General features: G+C 41.4%; 1 protein-coding gene across 2 annotated transcripts; it reads right to left on the reverse strand.

Moving 5' to 3' along the window:
- Nucleotides 1–131: 131 nt before the first annotated feature.
- LOC113670178 (uncharacterized) lies at nucleotides 132–18,084 on the reverse strand. Of its 2 annotated transcripts, none has more exons than XM_089182845.1 (15): nucleotides 8,676–18,084; nucleotides 8,289–8,401; nucleotides 7,006–7,122; nucleotides 6,725–6,847; nucleotides 6,235–6,356; nucleotides 6,057–6,124; nucleotides 5,457–5,620; nucleotides 5,149–5,274; nucleotides 4,926–5,060; nucleotides 3,771–3,902; nucleotides 3,340–3,409; nucleotides 2,764–2,837; nucleotides 2,537–2,630; nucleotides 2,039–2,351; nucleotides 132–853 (listed from the first exon to the last, which is right to left on the reverse strand). In XM_089182845.1, the coding sequence occupies exons 1-15, from the start codon at nucleotides 18,062–18,064 to the stop codon at nucleotides 839–841; spliced, it is 11,055 nt and encodes a 3,684-aa protein (XP_089038971.1). In that variant the 5' UTR covers nucleotides 18,065–18,084; the 3' UTR covers nucleotides 132–838. The 2 variants fall into 2 exon arrangements, with proteins under 2 accessions (XP_089038971.1, XP_089038970.1); XM_089182844.1 differs by lacking the exon at nucleotides 132–853 and adding an exon at nucleotides 1,523–1,575.
- Nucleotides 18,085–18,138: the final 54 nt, after the last annotated feature.

The raw sequence follows: 18,138 nt of genomic DNA on the forward strand, positions 1-18,138 counted from the left end.
GGTGTGCAGTTGGACAGAGATCGACGTTGATCCCAAATTTCATCATAATTGCGGACTAATGTGACTACACTTGATGTGACTGAACATATACCAACCTTATTGAAATACATTGAAATACGAATATACAAAAGTACAACAAAGAAGCTTTTAATTGTCAAAATTGCATCGCATTTTCTACGCAAATCGCTATTCACAGCTAAATGACAAAATTACAAAAATACTATTTGCTGAGAGCATTGACTCACAAAATTTCGATACTTTTATAATTCCCAGAGTCATCCAAAAGCATTCTCAACTATTCTTGTCACGAGGCATGATAGTCTTTCAAACTCTTTTTACATTAGAAAATATTGGAAAACTTACAACTCGAAACTGGTGACACAATGGACTCTAATTCATAGAAAGGCTTGATACATGTCTACACACGTTCATTTGACGTTACAAAAATAGCTATATATTACTTGTCGACTCTAAGGTGTGCTTTTTTACACAGTAACATAATAAATCTTATATAAGATTTGTATAATAACAGTTAAAACAAATATATTTCTAGATACAGAAAAATCTAAAACTGAAAAGCGCAATAAATCTCTCTCCAGGAGAGATGAAGTGTTATACTCGTTCGAACTGGAACTCAGTATTCTTATGGCGATTGTTCACAACAGAATTAACTTGGAAAAAAACTTCTAAAGTGCGAATTCTTTTCACTCAAAGGTTAAAACTCTGATCATAGTTTATCCTCTTTTACACATAATAATGTTATGATATTTCATTCTATAACGCCCAATCCCTGACATAAATGTTATTGTTCGCTGCGCCTTCAGAACCACTTGAAAGGTCATTTCCAAGGACCCTTAAAAAATGACAAACCACAGTGTAAATGGAATGAATAAATAGATAAGCGCCTGCTATCTACAGTCAACCCCATCCCATCCTCAAGAGAAGAAGAGTCACTAAATGTATGAGATACTATACGTTATACGACGTGTTTAATAAATATGACACAACAGTACAGAGTATCAGGTTTACCCTACACCTCTGCGAAGGAAATATCGAGTTTATTACTCGACCAGTTAGGAAATTCTCATATTAGCCTCGGACGAATAACCTACTCTTTTTTCTAAACCTTTAATTGGTCAACCATACCGAAGCGAACCTCGCTTTCATTCCGTAACAGAACCAAAACGGATATACGCATTGAAATAAAGAGGTCCAGAAACTAGGCAGCTATCTGTCACAGGATACTTGGAGAGTACTCGACATGGGGAGAGTGAAGACTTGGAATTTTAGGTAGAGTTAATAATCTTAGCTTAGTCGAACAGAGCATGTTAGATTTTAAAATGTGGGGAAAATTGTACAATGTTCTTTTTTTAATTTTACAATTAAATTAATTGCTGTAATTTTTTATATTATAATGGGTTTAAAATATGAAAAGTTTGTTGATAACAGCCGTGATCGTGATCGCGATCGTGATCGTGATCGTGATCGTGATCGTATCTAAAGTTTTATTAGCGTTACTTACTTGGCACGTAATTGTTAGCTCTCAGTCGAACCGCTGAGATCTTCAAAAGACTTCTGAATTAGTGGAGTAAGAGGAAGAAATGGAATTAAAAGAAGTTAAGGGAAGTTTATATCTTAAGTTTTTCAAACGACAATGACACCAACAGCTGGTATTGCTTTTATAAGGTTGGTTTTACTCTATATTATAACATCCTTTTCCAAGAATTCTTAATTCAAAAAGTTTCCAAGAGTAGCACATGATGCACATATATACAAAAACATTTAAAGCTCTCTTAAAGGTCAAAACTTTGAATTACAATCAACTTTTTATACCCACCTTTTGTAAGAATTTCAGGATTAACCTTTTTCATGTTTTCCTCTCTTTACTGTTAGTTAAGTCTTTTTCATTGTTTTAACAAGAAACCTTTACTTCGCTTACGGGAAAAACTGCTTTAGCAGGGTATGTTTCATGGAGTGTCCAGTATCAAAATCTATTTGCGCATATACTTTCAAGGTAACTTTTTTTCCTCATACTAACCACATTTTCAAGAAATTCATCAAAAACGAGATCATCATACGAAGGTTCCAAGTTTTGGTTGGATCCTCTGGCCTGCACAGCCTGGGAATGCTGTTGACTCACTCTCGGAAGCTGTTCCATAGCGCGATTAGCAGCTCCCAGTCCGTTGGCGACCTCACGGAAAGACGCAGATGGTGGAGTTGCCCTTAATCGTCTGCCTGGAATGGTGAAGTCTTCGTCGATTGTTTCAAAAAAATCGGCTCCAGATTTCCGAGTGGGGCGATATTTTTTAACTCTTACAGGAGTACCTCCCGGTAGATCATCATCACGTCGCCTATGAAAAATAGACGGGTAATCATATTAACATCAACTAGAACCGCAAACTGACACCTTTTTTTTTTTTTTTTTTTTTTCTTAGGGAGGGAGGCGTTACCTTCTTGCTGTAACGGGAAATTAACGAGACTGGTTCCACAAGATCTAAAAAAATGTTCTCAAATAAACAAATAAACAACTTCTCACCTCCTTCGGCAGCAGCAAATCATGACGATAAGTAAAACGAACAACAAGATCCCACAAACTGAGGCAAGGACAATCACTAATAACCACATATTGACTGAAAGAAAGAGTGATGCATAGAATCAACTCATGGCACTCATAAAAAAAAAGGTTTTCCATGAGACCTTGTGACTTCTGGAAATAACAGCAGACTTTAAATCATGTTCTATCGATGGAACACAAAATTCTACCTGAGTCTATGGGAGGAGAACTGGTCAGCTCTGCTCCTAATTCACATCGGTCGCCATAGAAACCTCGTGGACATCTGAGTTAAAAGAAATAGATTTACAAGCTAAAAAAACGTTACTCTGGCAAAATTGTATCACTTTCATTAAGATAGTATTACGAATTGTTCAGAAGTAGAGTTAAAAGGAATCACTACTTTCAGTCAACAGCTTGCGAAAGAGTCTCAATTGAATATGACATTTCATTTCGTGTCTTAAAAGTGCGACGTGGAGTTTCTAGACCAATCACAGAGCTTTTTAACGTAAATTCAAAGCCATTATTGGTTACTTTGTGACCTTAAAATTTGTAAAAAAAGCAGAATCATAAGAATTTATGGTTACATTCTCACGGAGTAGAAAAGGAAACAGATCTTGTATTACTTATTAAAGTTACATGTATTGCAGTCCAACTTCAATATCCATTCAAAATGATATGTTCTTAAACTTGATTTGAAATGAGGCGAGTAATTGATCCAAAAACTCATATCTTGGTGACTGCAGTTTTTCTAAAGGTTATGCCCTGCTCAACTAGTGCCATCCTACCTGCAAATGTTTCCCACTGTCGAAATAATACACGTTCCTCCATTTTCACAGTGATTAGTAGGACATCCCGCTGTAAGAAAAGACGAGAAAGTAATCCTCACTAAGATCTCAGCGAGGCTAAGTTTGAAGGTCAATACAGCTAACAACCAGAGTATAATAATAATTTATTGCACGATTTTAAAAATGTGTGATGTGGAAGAACCTCATTGACTCAAACTTAGTTAAACGTAATTTCCAGAAAATTTACTCAAGAAAAAAACGATTTTTAATTATCATCTCTCAAACTTCCAGAGATTCCAAATTGTGTTTGGGTCCTTTCGTAAAGTAAAGCTTCAAGGTTTCTACTTCATTTAAAACGTAGCAAGATACTCAATGGGAAAAAAGATCAATATTACTGTAATTTACAACTCCATGATATACAAAGTATTTACCAAAGCAATATGTTCCATTTCCAAAGTAATTCATTTCTTCGTTACAGATGCATCTAAACGCAGAGCCTGTTAACGAGTAGCACGTGGCATTCGGATGACAGTTGTGGGTTCCCGACGTACAGGTATTGATCACTAAAATTACAAAAAATGAAACCATTATGAGTGAAATTGTTGTATCTGAAAAATTTACATCCCTCATAGATGGGTGGGCATGTCCTTAATATCCAAATTTAACTCAAGAAATGATGAATCAGAGGAATTATTGGTTGAATAAAATAATTACCAATCTAATCAACCAACAGAAAAAGGTTTTTGAAGGTGAAAAAAAGGAATTTGAAACTGTTATCGAGTATCATGAAACTCAAATTTTTCATTTCACTAACCAGTCAAAATAGGTTTGTAAAGACATACATATACAGACAATTTAACTGGGTGTGAAATTGTGCCTAATACAGGCGCCAATGCGACTAAATTTTTCACTTTAGCGACCAAATCCTGAAAATTAGTCGCCAAATTGGCGACTAGAATGTTTCCTCATAACCTTACCTAGAGATATAGAGAATTATTAAGATTTGCAAAGACAAATCCGCAGAAAACTTCCTCGTTAAGTTTGTTTCCAAAACGTAGCACATGCATCTCGATCGATAACTAGACGCCATCTTGGATTTAGGTGAGCTTAAACGTTGCATATCATCCATCCTAGAGTCCACTTTGTGGCAAGTTAAAGATCTTTTCCCTAACTTAATTTCTGGAACGATGACAGCGTAAAAAAAGGTTTTGTTTGGCTTTGAAAATGGCGATCAACTTTTTTTGAATTGGCTACCACTTTGAAGAATTTAGGAGCCAAGTGGCTATTAGAAAAAATTAATTTCACGCCCTGAATTAAAAAGTTATCAAAAAGGGGATTGGCCCGATTAGGACTTGCATTTCTGTCTACTGAAATAACTGGATCGCCCTGTGCTGGGATGACTTAGTACTGGTTGAAGTGTGTTTTGAAGGTTGCTTAACTTAACAGGTGTAAGCACCTTTCTACCCATTTTCCTACCAAAGGCAACATAGCATCAAGTACATAGTTGAAACTTATGTTACAATCTTCTTTCATTAGCAAAAAAACTAGATATAAAATAAAACTATTGTTCCTTGACAACGACATACCGTTACACGTAACACCATCGCCGGAGTATCCCTCTTTGCAAGTGCACTGATATGATCCAAATGTGTTAAGACACGTGACTCCAGGACTATTGAAGTTGCAGTTATGTAGCGATGTATTTGTACATTCATCAATATCTAAGTAAGAATAAATACATGTAAATCTCTATCTGTCTGTCAGTTTCTCTGTTGTCTGCCTGTTTTTCTATCTGTTTGTCTTCCTTACCTTGACACGTTTTGCCATTTCCAGCATAGCCCACTTTACAAAAGCACTCAAATGATCCCACTGTGTTTTTGCAGATAGCATTTTGGTCACAATCATTTGTTTTCTCATCTAGACATTCGTTATAATCTAAAATAAAAAATAACTAACTCAGTGTGGAAAGATTGGCGTTCACGGGCAGTCACTGAAATGTGGTTATATAATTGACAGTAACAAGCAACACTACACTACAGATGTCAATCAACTGTGCACTGACTCTGACGTATACATTAGAATGAAATGGTTGACTCGAGTTTTGATTCTTAGCTCACCCTCTACAAAAAGAGTCTCTATATCCACTCTGAACGCCCTAAAGTTCGAAGTATTCCGCGTGTTGTTGACGCCATCTGTTAAAATCCTTCTTGCTGTAGGAAGAACAGTGTCATTTTTGGTTGGTTCAAAGTGGATCAGATAGTCAGCCACCACGCTACCATTTCTGAAGAAGAAGTTCGAAGGAGTCAAATGCAAAAACTTAATCTTCATTCAAACGATAAAAATCTACAAGTGAGTTGAATATTTTCCATGATAGTCATACTCTTTTTCGTGGAATGTTAATGATATACACTGCCATCGATGTATTTACATGCTTATTTGATAGCAGGAGAATATTTTTTTGACTGAAAAGGAAAATCTAAACTGGACATGATAAGAACGCAAGAGAACATCGGGAAACTTCAATCTTTAAATGACAAATGAGGTTTTTTCTCAAGATATTTAACGTCTTTCAACGCTCAAGAAACAATCATCTTTTTTCACTCTATTAAAACAAGCATGTTTTTCGTAGTTTTTAATTGAACTATTGCATCTTCCATAAAAACGTAAGGCTATTTGCCACCTAAATTTCACTCTAACTTACGACCCTTCTTTCCTACCTAAATCCAAGAACTTCACATCCCTTGTAAACTGATGCAAGTTCCGAGTTCCTGTAAGTCTCGTTCACCTGTATGTCAAGGTAATTGAAAGCATTGATGAAGAAACTTCAGCGGTACAGTTAACTAAGGTCAAAGCCACAATTGAACAGTGACCATTGAACTCGATACAAGTTCTTACCGCAGATATTATTTCGTATTTCAGCTCCTTATATTCAGGAGAGGTCTTATTGTCCAAAGCCAGGGTATATGTTGAGAAGTCGCCACCAGTTATTTTCATCGTTGCTTCAAAAGTCTCAGTAGCTATGTAAAAAAAGAGATTCAACTTGGCATCTTATAAGTATCCCATGAAGATATAAGATTCCTTTATTTTCACAAACAAACAACTTCAACAGTATTATTTATGATGACCATAGCCTATCAACCGAATAAATTCAACGACACAAGCCTTGTAGCCCTTCCTTAATTGACGACAGACAGGCATTGGAGCCCTAGTGTAAGATTTCTCTAAATTACTATGAAGAAAAATTCTTAAAGATAATTTAGTATACCTCATCGGCTACCTTCAACAAATTTCCTCTCGATTTTAATTTCTACAAAATCATCAGCCGACAGTGGCTTGGACCTTTCCCCTCTACTTTTAAAATGTTATTTACTATTTTGGTACTTACGTTCGCAGATGCCACTGTTTTCTAGCTGGATTAGTCCCGGTGGGCATCTACACTCATAGTATCCAACGAAGTCGTCACAAACCTGATCTTGCCGACACGGTGAGAGATCGCATTCGTTTATTTCTAAGATAAAAATGCGTATTCATTTTTCATCTAATATTCACCCTGATAGGTTCATTTCTAAGGACAGCACCAAACATTGTGATAAAAATAAGATTCTTCTGTCTATAAAATAAAGCAAACCTGAAAAGAGAACCGATGGAAAGCTGAACAAAAATTACCTCGACAATATGTTCCATTCCCTGTAAATCCCTCTTTGCATGAACAAGAGAAAGATCCCTTAGTGTTTGTACATAGAGCATTCTGGTCACATGGATTGTTTAGGCATTCATTAACATCTAAAAAGATAAACCAAATTACAGATATTATTACACCCATCTTGAAATCACTGGTGGTCCCTGTAATCTGCACCATTTTTTTGCTTTAAATCGCATCTTTTTCCCAACCAAAGAGCACGCCACACTAAGAACAAAACAACCAATCAAATTTCAAGACTTGCTTGAGCAACCAATCTAATTGCAGGAGAATGAAAGACAAAGAGTATCATATGACAAATTTTGCAACTTTTGCTTCCAAAACTCTTCTTTTTCCCCAAAAAATGGATGAATTCAATTTCATCCCGGCTCACTACTGCATCAATAAAATATTTGAACTTACCAAGTCCTGTATTTGCGCGATTTCGAAATGGATGTAATAAAGTGGTAATTGAACCTCGTGTCGTGCAATTTTGGTCTGAAATCATACTTGTGAAATCACGCGTATGATTTCAACCCAAACTGCTCTCCACTCAGATCAATTACCACTATATATCAACCCACATATAATACTATGTACCTCAAGACTGACTGAGAAGGCCGACCGGGAAAATATTTGGCTCGAGGTCATGACGTAAGGACCGAGCACGCAACAAAACCTAAATATTTTCCTGTCTGACCAAACTCGGTCAATAAGCATTTTATCACATCGTCGATAGGTATAAAAAATTTTAGGAATTTTCTTTCAACCTAAACTGGACCGATAGACAGCGCAAACCCGATAACCACAAAAAAGATTAAATGAAAATCTTTTCCCCAAGTTTTTTCAAGTCAGAACGAGAAACTCAGAATTAATAAAAAACCTGCCTTTTCTCAAATTTTCTTTTTTTCCTTTATGGCTTTTGCAACAAATTCGTGTGAGTGCAGAGCTGGACGGCTTACTCGGACCAGCTCATCACAACCCGTCCGGCCCTCAACACGTCAGCTTTCACTATGGTTTCCCGTGGACTTGTGCGTCCGGAGTCATACGGATCATATGATAAAAACTATGATGTGTCGCGAGTTTTCAAAATCCATGGTTAAATAAAACATATTGCGACACGCTTATCCCACTTTACACTTAAAACGTATTACTTGCCATTTCAAGTGAAAAAAACCTACACACCAAAAACTTCTCAAAAAGTAGGGTTAATTAATATATTCAACAACTGCATTCCTCTAAAAAAACAAATACAAATATAAACTCTTACCAGCAAGTGAGGACGTTATTAAAACCGTCTGAATACTTGAAGGAAATATTCCTAGGGATATGCTTCTCGTATACTCTAGAGAGGCCCGTTTAGAAACTGTCAGGGCACCAATACTGAAATATCAAGTGATTTCAGGTTAATAAACAAATTTAAAATAAATAAAAAACACATACCATAACAACAACACAAAAAAAGAGACACTCCATATCTAATAGGATACGTAAAACCTCTACGTCAAGGATTCAAAGCGCATTCTTCATACCAACCCAAACCATTAGTGTGATACCAACATTCAAGCCACTATTAAAGAAAAACAATCGCCTGCTTTCTCTATTCAAACTCCTAGTAAGCGAAAATGCTAGCAATGAAGGTGATCCCAACACTGACCTTTCTGATGACACCTCGCTGCTTTCCCTGCTAATACCATTAGTCGACAATACTGCAACCGATGATGGTGACAGCAGGATTGAACTTGCAAAAGACTGTCCAACTGTGCTTTGCTTTGATGCCACACTGGAGACTAAAACTACTGATGACGATTTCTTGCTCTCTCTGCTAACAAAAGTCGACAAGGACGCAACTGACGATGATGATACTGGCAACGAGCTTTCTAAAGATGCTCTCAGTGTGCTTTGTTCTGATGTCACACTGGACTCTATTGTTCCTAACAGGGAGCTGCTGCTTTCCCTGCTACTACCCACAGTGGACGATGGAACAAGCAATGAAGGTGACACGAACTCTGACCTCTCTGAAGACAGCTTGACTGTGCTGTGCTCTGATGGCAGACTGGACAGACTGGAAGCTACTATTGAAGATGACGACTTCTCCCTTTCTCTGCTCACACTCAAAGTACGCGAAAATGCTACCGATGAGGGTGATCCCAACACTAACCTTGCTGATGACACCTCCACTGTCCTTAGCTCCGAAGTCTTACTGGATACCACTAAGGAGGATGGGGATACACTGATTGTACTGCTCACATCAAAAGTCGACGATTTCACTACCGATGATGGCGCTTCCAGCAATGACCTCTCTGAAGACGCCTTCACTGTACTCTCATCCGATGCCAAACTGGACACTATTACTGGTGATAACGATCTGCTGCTTTCCCTGCTAAAACCATCAATCAACAATACTGCAACCGATGATGGTGACAGCAGCAATGAACTTGCAAAAGACTTTCCAACTAAGCTTTGCTTTGATGCCACACCGGAGACTAAAACTGCTGATGACGATCTCTTGCTCTCTCTGCTAACAACAAAAGTCGACAAGGACGCAACTGACGATGGTGATACTGCCAACGAGCTTTCTAAAGATGCTCTCAGTGTGCTTAGTTCTGATGTCACACTGGACTCTATTCTTGCTAACTGGGAGCTCCTACTTTCTCTGCTACTACCCACAGGGGACGAAGGCACAAGCAATGAAGGTGACACGAACTCTGCCCTCTCTGAAGACAGTTTGACTGTGCTGTGCTCTGATGGCAGACTGGAAAGACTGGAGGTTACTATTGAAGATGACGATCTCTGCCTTTCTCTGCTCACACTCAACGTAGGCGAAAATGGTACCGATGAAGGTGATCCCAACCCTGACCTTTCTGACGACACCTCAACTGTCCTTTGCTCCGAAGCCTTACTGGATACTGCTATGGAGGATGGGGATAAACTGATTCCACTGCTCACATCAAAAGTCGACGATTTCACTGCCGAGGATGGCGCTACCAGCAATGACCTCTCTGAAGACGCCTTCACTCTACTCTCATCCGATGCCAAACTGGACACTATTACTGGTGAAAACGATCTGCTGCTTTCCCTCCTAATACCATCAGTCGACAATACTGCAACTGATGATGGTGACAGCCGCACTGAACTTGCAACAGACTGTCCAACTGTGCTTTGCTTTGATGCCACACCGGAGACTAAAACTGCTGATGACGATCTCTTGCTCTCTCTGCTAACAACAAAAGTCGGCAAGGACGAAACTGACGATTGTGATACTGGCAACGAGCTTTCTAAAGATGCTCTCAGTGTGCTTTGTTCTGATGTCAAACTAGCCTCTATTGTTGCTAACTGGGAGCTGCTGCTTTCTCTACTACTACCCACAGTGGACGATGGCACAAGCAATGAAGGTGACACGAACTCTGATCTCTCTGAAGACAGTTTGCCTGTGCTGTGCCCTGATGGCAGACTGAAGAGACTGGAGGCTACTATTAAAGATGACGATCTCTGGCTTTCTCTGCTCAGACTCAAAGTAGACGAAAATGCTAGCGATAAAGGTGATCCCAATACTGACCTTTCTGACGACACCTCAACTGTCCTTTGCTCTGAAGTCTTACTGGATACTACTACGGAGGATAAGGATACATTGATTGAACTGCTCACATCAAAAGACGACGATTTAACGACCGAGGATGGCACTTTCAGCAATGAATTCTCTGAAGACGCCTTCACTGTACTCTCATCCGCTGCCAAACTGGACACTATTAGTGGTAATAATGACCTGCTGCTTCCCCTGCTAATACCATCAGTCGACAATACTGCAACCGATGATGGTGACAGCAACAATGAACTACCAAAGGACTGTGCAACTGTGCTTTGCTTTGATGCCACACTGGAAACTAAAACTGCTGATGACGATCTCTTGCTCTCTCTGCTAACAACAAAAGTCGACAAGGACGCAACTGACGAGGGTGATACTGCCAACGAGCTTTCTAAAGATGCTCTCAGTGTGCTTTGTTCTGATGTCACTCTGGCCTCTATTGTTGCAGGGAAACTACCCACAGTGGACCATGGCTCAAGCAATGAAGGTGACACGAACTCTGATCTCTCTGAAGACAGTTTGACTGTGCTGTGCTCTGACAGCAGACTAGACAGACTGGAGGCTACTATTAAAGATGACGATCTCTGGCTTTCTCTGCTCACACTGAAAGTAGACGAAAATGCTAGCGATAAAGGTGATCCCAATACTGACCTTTCTGACGACACCTCAACTGTCTTTTGCTCTGAAGTCTTACCGGATACTACTATGGAGGATAAGGATACATTGATGGAACTGCTCACATCAAAAGACGACGATTTCACGACCGAGGATGGCACTTTCAGCAATGAACTCTCTGAAGACGCCTTCACTGTACTCTCATCCGATGCCAAACTGGACACTATTAGTGGTGATAATGACCTGCTGCTTCCCCTGCTAATACCATCAGTCGATAATACTGCAACCGATGATGGTGACAGCAGCAATGAACTACCAAAGGACTGTGCAACTGTGCTTTGCTTTGATGCCACACTGGAAACTAAAACTGCTGATGACGATCTCTTGCTCTCTCTGCTAACAACAAAAGTCGACAAGGACGCAACTGACGATGGTGATACTGGCAACGAGCTTTCTAAAGATGCTCTCAGTGTGCTTAGTTCTGATGTCACACTGGACTCTATTCTTGCTAACTGGGAGCTGCTACTTTCTCTGATACTACCTACAGTGGACGAAGGCACAAGCAATGAAGGTGACACGAACTCTGATCTCTCTGAAGACAGTTTCACTGTACTATGCTCTGATGGCAGACTGGACAGACTGAAAGTTACTATTGAAGATAACGATGTCTGGCTTTCTCTACTCACACTCAAAGTAGACACAAATGCGACCGATGAAGGTGATCCCAATACTGACCGTTCTGATGACACCACAACTGTCCTTTGCCCCGAAGTCTTACTGGATACTACTATGGAGGATAAGGATACATTGATTGAACTGCTTACATCAAAAGTTGACGATTTCACTGCCGAGGATGGCACTTTCGGCAATGACCTCTCTGAAGACGCCTCCACTGTACTCTCATCTGATGCCAAAGTGGACACTATTACTGGTGATAATGATCTGCTGCTTTCCCTCCTAATACCATCAGTCGACAATACGGCTACCGATGATGATGACAGCAGTAATGAACTTGCAAAAGACTGTCCAACTGTGCTTTGCTTTGATGCCACACTGGAGACTAAAACTGCTGATGACGATCTCTTGCTCTCTCTGCTAACAACAAAAGTCGAAAAGGACACAACTGACCATGGAGATACTGGCAACAAGCTTTCTGAAGATGCTGTCAGTGTGCTTTGTTCTGATGTCACACTAGGCTCTATTGTTGCAAACAGGGAGCTGCTGCTTTCTCTGCTACTACCCACAGTGGACAATGGCACAAGCAATGAAGGTGACACGAACTCCGATCTCTCTGAAGACAGTTTGACTGTGCTGTGCTCTGATGGCAGACTGGACAGACTGGAAGCTACTATTGAAGATGTCGATCTCTGGCTTTCTCTGCTCACACTCAAAGTAGGCGAAAATGCTACCGATAAAGATGATCCCAACACTGACCTTTCTGATGACACCTCAACTGTCCTTTGCTCCGAAGTCTTACTGGATACCACTATGGAGGATGACGATACACTGATTGAACTGCTGACATCAAACGTCGACGATTTCATTACCGAGGATGGCCCTTCCAGCAATGACTTCTCTGAAGACGCCTTCACTGTACTCTCATCCGATGCCAAACTGGACACTATTACTGGTGATAACGATCTCCTGCTTTCCCTGCTAATATAATCACTCGACAATACTGCAACCGATGATGGTGACAGCAGCATTGAACTTGCAAAAGACTGTCCAACTGTGCTTTGCTTTGATGCCACACTGGAGACTAAAACTGCTAATGACGATCTGTTGCTCTCTCTGCTAACAACAAAAGTCGACAAGGACGCAACTGACGATGGTGATACTGCCAACGAACTTTCTAAAGATGCTCTCAGTGTGCTTAGTTCTGATGTCACACTGGACTCTATTGTTGCTGACTGGGAGCTGCTACTTTCTCTGCTACTACCCACAGTGGACGATGGCACCAACAATGAAGGTGACACGAACTCTGATCTCTCTGAAGAGAGTTTGACTGTGCTGTGCTCTGATGGCAGACTGGACAGACTGAAAGTTACTATTGAAGATGACGATCTCTGGCTTTCTCTCCTCAGACTCAAAGTAGACGAAAACGCTAGCGATGAAGGTGATCCCAATACTGACCTTTCTGACGACACCTCAACTGTTCTTTGCTCTGACGTCTTACTGGATACTACTATGGAGGATAAGGATACATTGATGGAACTGCTCACACCAAAAGACGACGATTTAATGACCGAGGAGGGCACTTTCAGCAATGAACTCTCTGAAGACGCCTTCACAGTACTCTTATCCGATGCCAAACTGGACACTATTGGTGATGATAATGACCTGCTGCTTCCCCTGCTAATACCAGCAGTCGCCAATACTGCAACTGATGATGGTGACAGCAGCAATGAACTACCAAAGGACTGTGCAACTGTGCTTTGCTTTGATGCCACACTGGAAACTAAAACTGCTGATGACGATCTCTTGCTCTCTCTGCTAACAACAAAAGTCGACAAGGACGCAACTGACGAGGGTGATACTGCCAACGAGCTTTCTACAGATGCTCTCAGTGTGCTTAGTTCTGATGTCACACTGGCCTCTATTGTTGCTAACCGGGAGATGCTGCTTTCTCTGCTACTACCAACAGTGGACGATGGCACAAGCAATGAAGGTGACACGAACTCTAATCTCCCTGAAGACAGTTTGACTGTGCTGTGCTCTGATGGCAGACTGGAGAGACTGGAGGCTACTATTAAAGATGACGCTCTCTGGCTTTCTCTGCTCACACTGAAAGTAAACAAAAATGCTAGCAATGAAGGTGATCCCAACACTGACCTTTCTGCTGACACCTCAACTGTCCTTTCCTCTGAAGTCTTACTGGATACCACTATGGAGGATGGGGATACACTGATTGAACTGCTCACATCAAAGGTCGATGATTTCATTACCGAGGATGGCACTTCCAGCAATGACTTCTCTGAAGACGTCTTCAATGTACTCTCATCCGATGCAAAACCGGACACTATTACTGGTGAAAACGATCTACTGCTTTCCCTGCTAATACCATCAGTCGAAAATATTGAAACCGATGATGGAGACAGCAGCAATGAACTTGCAAAAGACTGTCCAACTGTGCTTTGCTTTGATGCCACACTGGAGACTAAAACTGCTAATGACGATCTCTTGCTCTCTCTGCTAAGAAGAAAAGTCGACAAGGACGCAACTGACAATGGTGGTACTGGCAACGAGCTTTCTGAAGATGCCCTCAATGTGCTTTGTTCTGATGTCACACTGGACTCTATTGCTGCTAACAGGGAGCTGCTACTTTCTCTGCTACTACCCACACTGGACGATGGCACAAGCAATGAAGGTGACACAAACTCGGCTCTCTCTGCAGACAGTTTGACTGTGCTGTGCTCTGATGGCAGACTGGACAGACTGGAAGCTACTATTGAAGATGAGGACTTCTCCCTTTCTCTGCTCACACTCAAAGTAGGCGAAAATGCTACCGATAAAGGTGATCCCAACACTGACCTTTCTGATGACACCTCAACTGTCCTTTGCTCCGAAGTCTTACTGGAGACCAATATAGAGGATGGGGATACACTGATTGAACTGCTCACATCAAAAGTCGACGATTTCATTATCGAGGATGGCCCTTCCAGCAGTGACTTCTCTGAAGACGTCTTCACTGTACTCTCATCCGATGCCAAACCGGACACTATTACTGGTGATAACAATCTGCTGCTTTCCCTGCTAATACCATCAGTCGAGAATATTAAAACCGATGATGGTGACAGCAGCAACGAACTTGCAAAAGACTGTCCAACTGTGCTTTGCTTTGATGTCACACTGGAGACTAAAACCGCTGATGACGATCTCTTGCTCTCTCTGCTAACAACGAAAGTTGAAAAGGATCCAACTGACGATGGTTTTACTGGCAACGAGCTTTCTAAAGATACTCTCAGTGTCCTTTCTCCTGATGTTACAACGGACTCTACTGTTGCTAAGAGGGAGCTGCTGCTCTCTCTGCTACTACCCGTAGTGGAAAATGGCACAAGCAATGAAGGTGACACGAACTCTGATCTCTCTGAGGACAGTTTGACTGTGCTGTGCTCTGATGGTAGACTGGACACACTGGAGACTACTATTAAAGATGACAATCTCTGGCTTTCTCTGCTCACCCTCAAAGTAGACGAAAATGCTACCGATGAAGATGATCCCAACACTGACCTTTCTGATGACACCTCAACTGTCCTTTCCTCTGAACTGTTACTGGATACCACTATGGAGGATGGGGATACACTGATTGTACTGCTCACATCAAAAGTCGACGATATTACTACCGAGGATGGCGCTTCCAGCAATGACCCCCCTGAAGACGCCTTCACTGTACTCTCATCCGATGCCAAACTGAACACTATTACTGGTGATAACGATCTCCTTCTTTCCTTGCTAATACCATCAGTCGACAATACTGCAACCGATGATGGTGACAGCAGCAATGAACTTGCAAAAGACTGTCCAACTGTGCTTTGCTTTGATGCCACACTGGAAACTAAAACTGCTGATGACGATCTCTTGCTCTCTCTGCGAACAAAAAAAATCGACAAAGACGCAACTGACGATGGTGATACTGGCAACGAGCTTTCTAAAGATGCTCTCAGTGTGCTTTCTTCTGATGTCACACTGGCCTCTATAGTTGCTAACAGGGAGCTACTTCTTTCTCTCCTACTACCCAGAGTGGACGATGGCACAATCAATGAAAGTGACACGAACTCTGATCTCTCTGAAGACAGTTTGACTGTGCTGTACCCTGATGGCAGACTGGACAAACTGGAAGCTACTATTGAAGATGACGATATCTGGCTTTCTCTGCCCACACTCAAAATAGGCAAAAATGCTAGCGATGAAGGTGATCCCAACACTGACCTTTCTGATGACACCTCAACTGTCCTTTGCTCCGATGTCTTACCGGATACCACCATGGAGGATGAGGATACACTGATTGAACTGCTCACATCAAAAGTCCACGATTTCACTAACAAGGATGACCCTTTCAGCAATGACTTCTCTGAAGATGCCTTCACTGTACTCTCATCCGATGGGAAACTTGACACTATTACCGGTGATAACGATCTGCTGCTTTTCATGCTAATACCATCAGTCGACAATACTGCAACCGATGATGGTGACAGCAGCAATGAACTTTTAAAAGACTGTCCAACTGTACTTTGCTTTGATGCCACACTGGAGACTATAACTGCTGATGACGATCTCTTCCTCTCTCTGCTAACAACAAAAGTCGACAATGACGCAACTGGCGATGGTGGTACTGGCAATGAGCTTTCTAAAGATGTTCTCAGTATGCTTTGTTCTGATATCACAACGGACTCTATTGTTGCTAACAAGGAGCTGCTGCTTTCTCTGCTATTACCCACAGTGGACGATGGCACAAGCAATGAAAGTGACACCAACTCTGTTCTCTCTGAGGACAGCATAAATGTGCTTTGCTCTGATGGCAGACTAGACAGACTGGACAGAGTGGAAGCTACTATTGAATATGAAGAGCTCTGGCTACCTCTGCTCACACTCAAAGTAGGCAAAAATGCTAGCGATGAAGGTGATCCTAACATTGACCTTTCTGATAAAATCTTAACTGTCGTTTCCTCGAAAGTCTTCCTGGATACCACTATGGAGGATGGGGATACACTGATTGCACTGCTCACATCAAAAGTCGACGATTTCACTACCAAGGATGGCACTTCCAGCAATGACCTCTCCGAAGACGCTTTCACTGTACTCTCATTCGATGCCAAACTGGGCACTATTACTGGTGACAACCATCTGCTGCTTTCCTTGCTAATACCATCACTCGACAATACTGCAACCGATGATGGCGACAGCAGCAATGACCTTGCAAAAGACTGTCCAACTTTTGTTTGCTTTGATGCCACACTGGAGACTAAGGCTGCTGATGACGATCTCGTCCTCTCTCTGCTAACAACAAAAGTCGACAAGGACATAACTGACAATGGTGATACTGGCAATGAGCTTTCTAAAGATGATCTCAGTGTACTCTCCTCCGATGTCACACTGGAATCTATTGTTGCTAACAGGGAGATGCTGCTTTCTCTGCTACTAACCACAGTGGACGATATCACAAGCAGTGAAGGTGACACGAACTCTGACCTCTCTGAAGACAGTTTGACTGTGCTGTGCCCTGATTGCCGACTGGAAGGACTGGAAGCTACTATTGAAGACAACGATCTCTGCCTTTCTCTGCTCACACTTAAAGTAGGCAAAAGTGTTAGCAATGAAGGTGATCCCAACACTGACCTTCCTGATGACACCTCAACTGTCCTTTGCTCCGAGGTCTCACTGGATACCACTATGGAGGATGGGGATACACTGATTGCACTGCTCACATCAAAAGTCGACGATTTCACTGCCGAGGATGACGCATCCAGGAATGACCTCTCTGAAGAGGCCTTCACTGTACTCTCATCCGATGCCAAACTGGACACTTTTACTGGTGATAAGGATCTCCTGCTTTCCATACTAATACCATCAGTTGACAATACTGCAATTGATGATGGTGACAGCAGCAATGAACTTGCAAAAGACTGTTCAACTGTGCTTTGCTTCGATGCCACGCTGGAGACTAAAGGTATTGTTGACGATCTCCTGCTCTCTCTGCTCACAACAAAAGTCGATAAGGACGCAACTGACGATGGTGATACTGTCAGCGAGCTTTCTAAAAATGCTCTCAGTGTGCTTTCTTCTGATTTCACACGGGACTCTATTGTTGCTAACAGGGAGCTGCTGCTTTGTCTGCTACTACCCATAAAGGGCAATGGCAGAAGCAATGAAGGTGACATGAACTGCAATCTCTCTGAAGACAGTTTGACTGTGCTGTGCT

This window comes from Pocillopora damicornis, chromosome 9 (genome assembly GCF_964200805.1).
Source record: "Pocillopora damicornis chromosome 9, jaPocDami1.2, whole genome shotgun sequence".
Classification (NCBI taxonomy): domain Eukaryota; kingdom Metazoa; phylum Cnidaria; class Anthozoa; order Scleractinia; family Pocilloporidae; genus Pocillopora; species Pocillopora damicornis.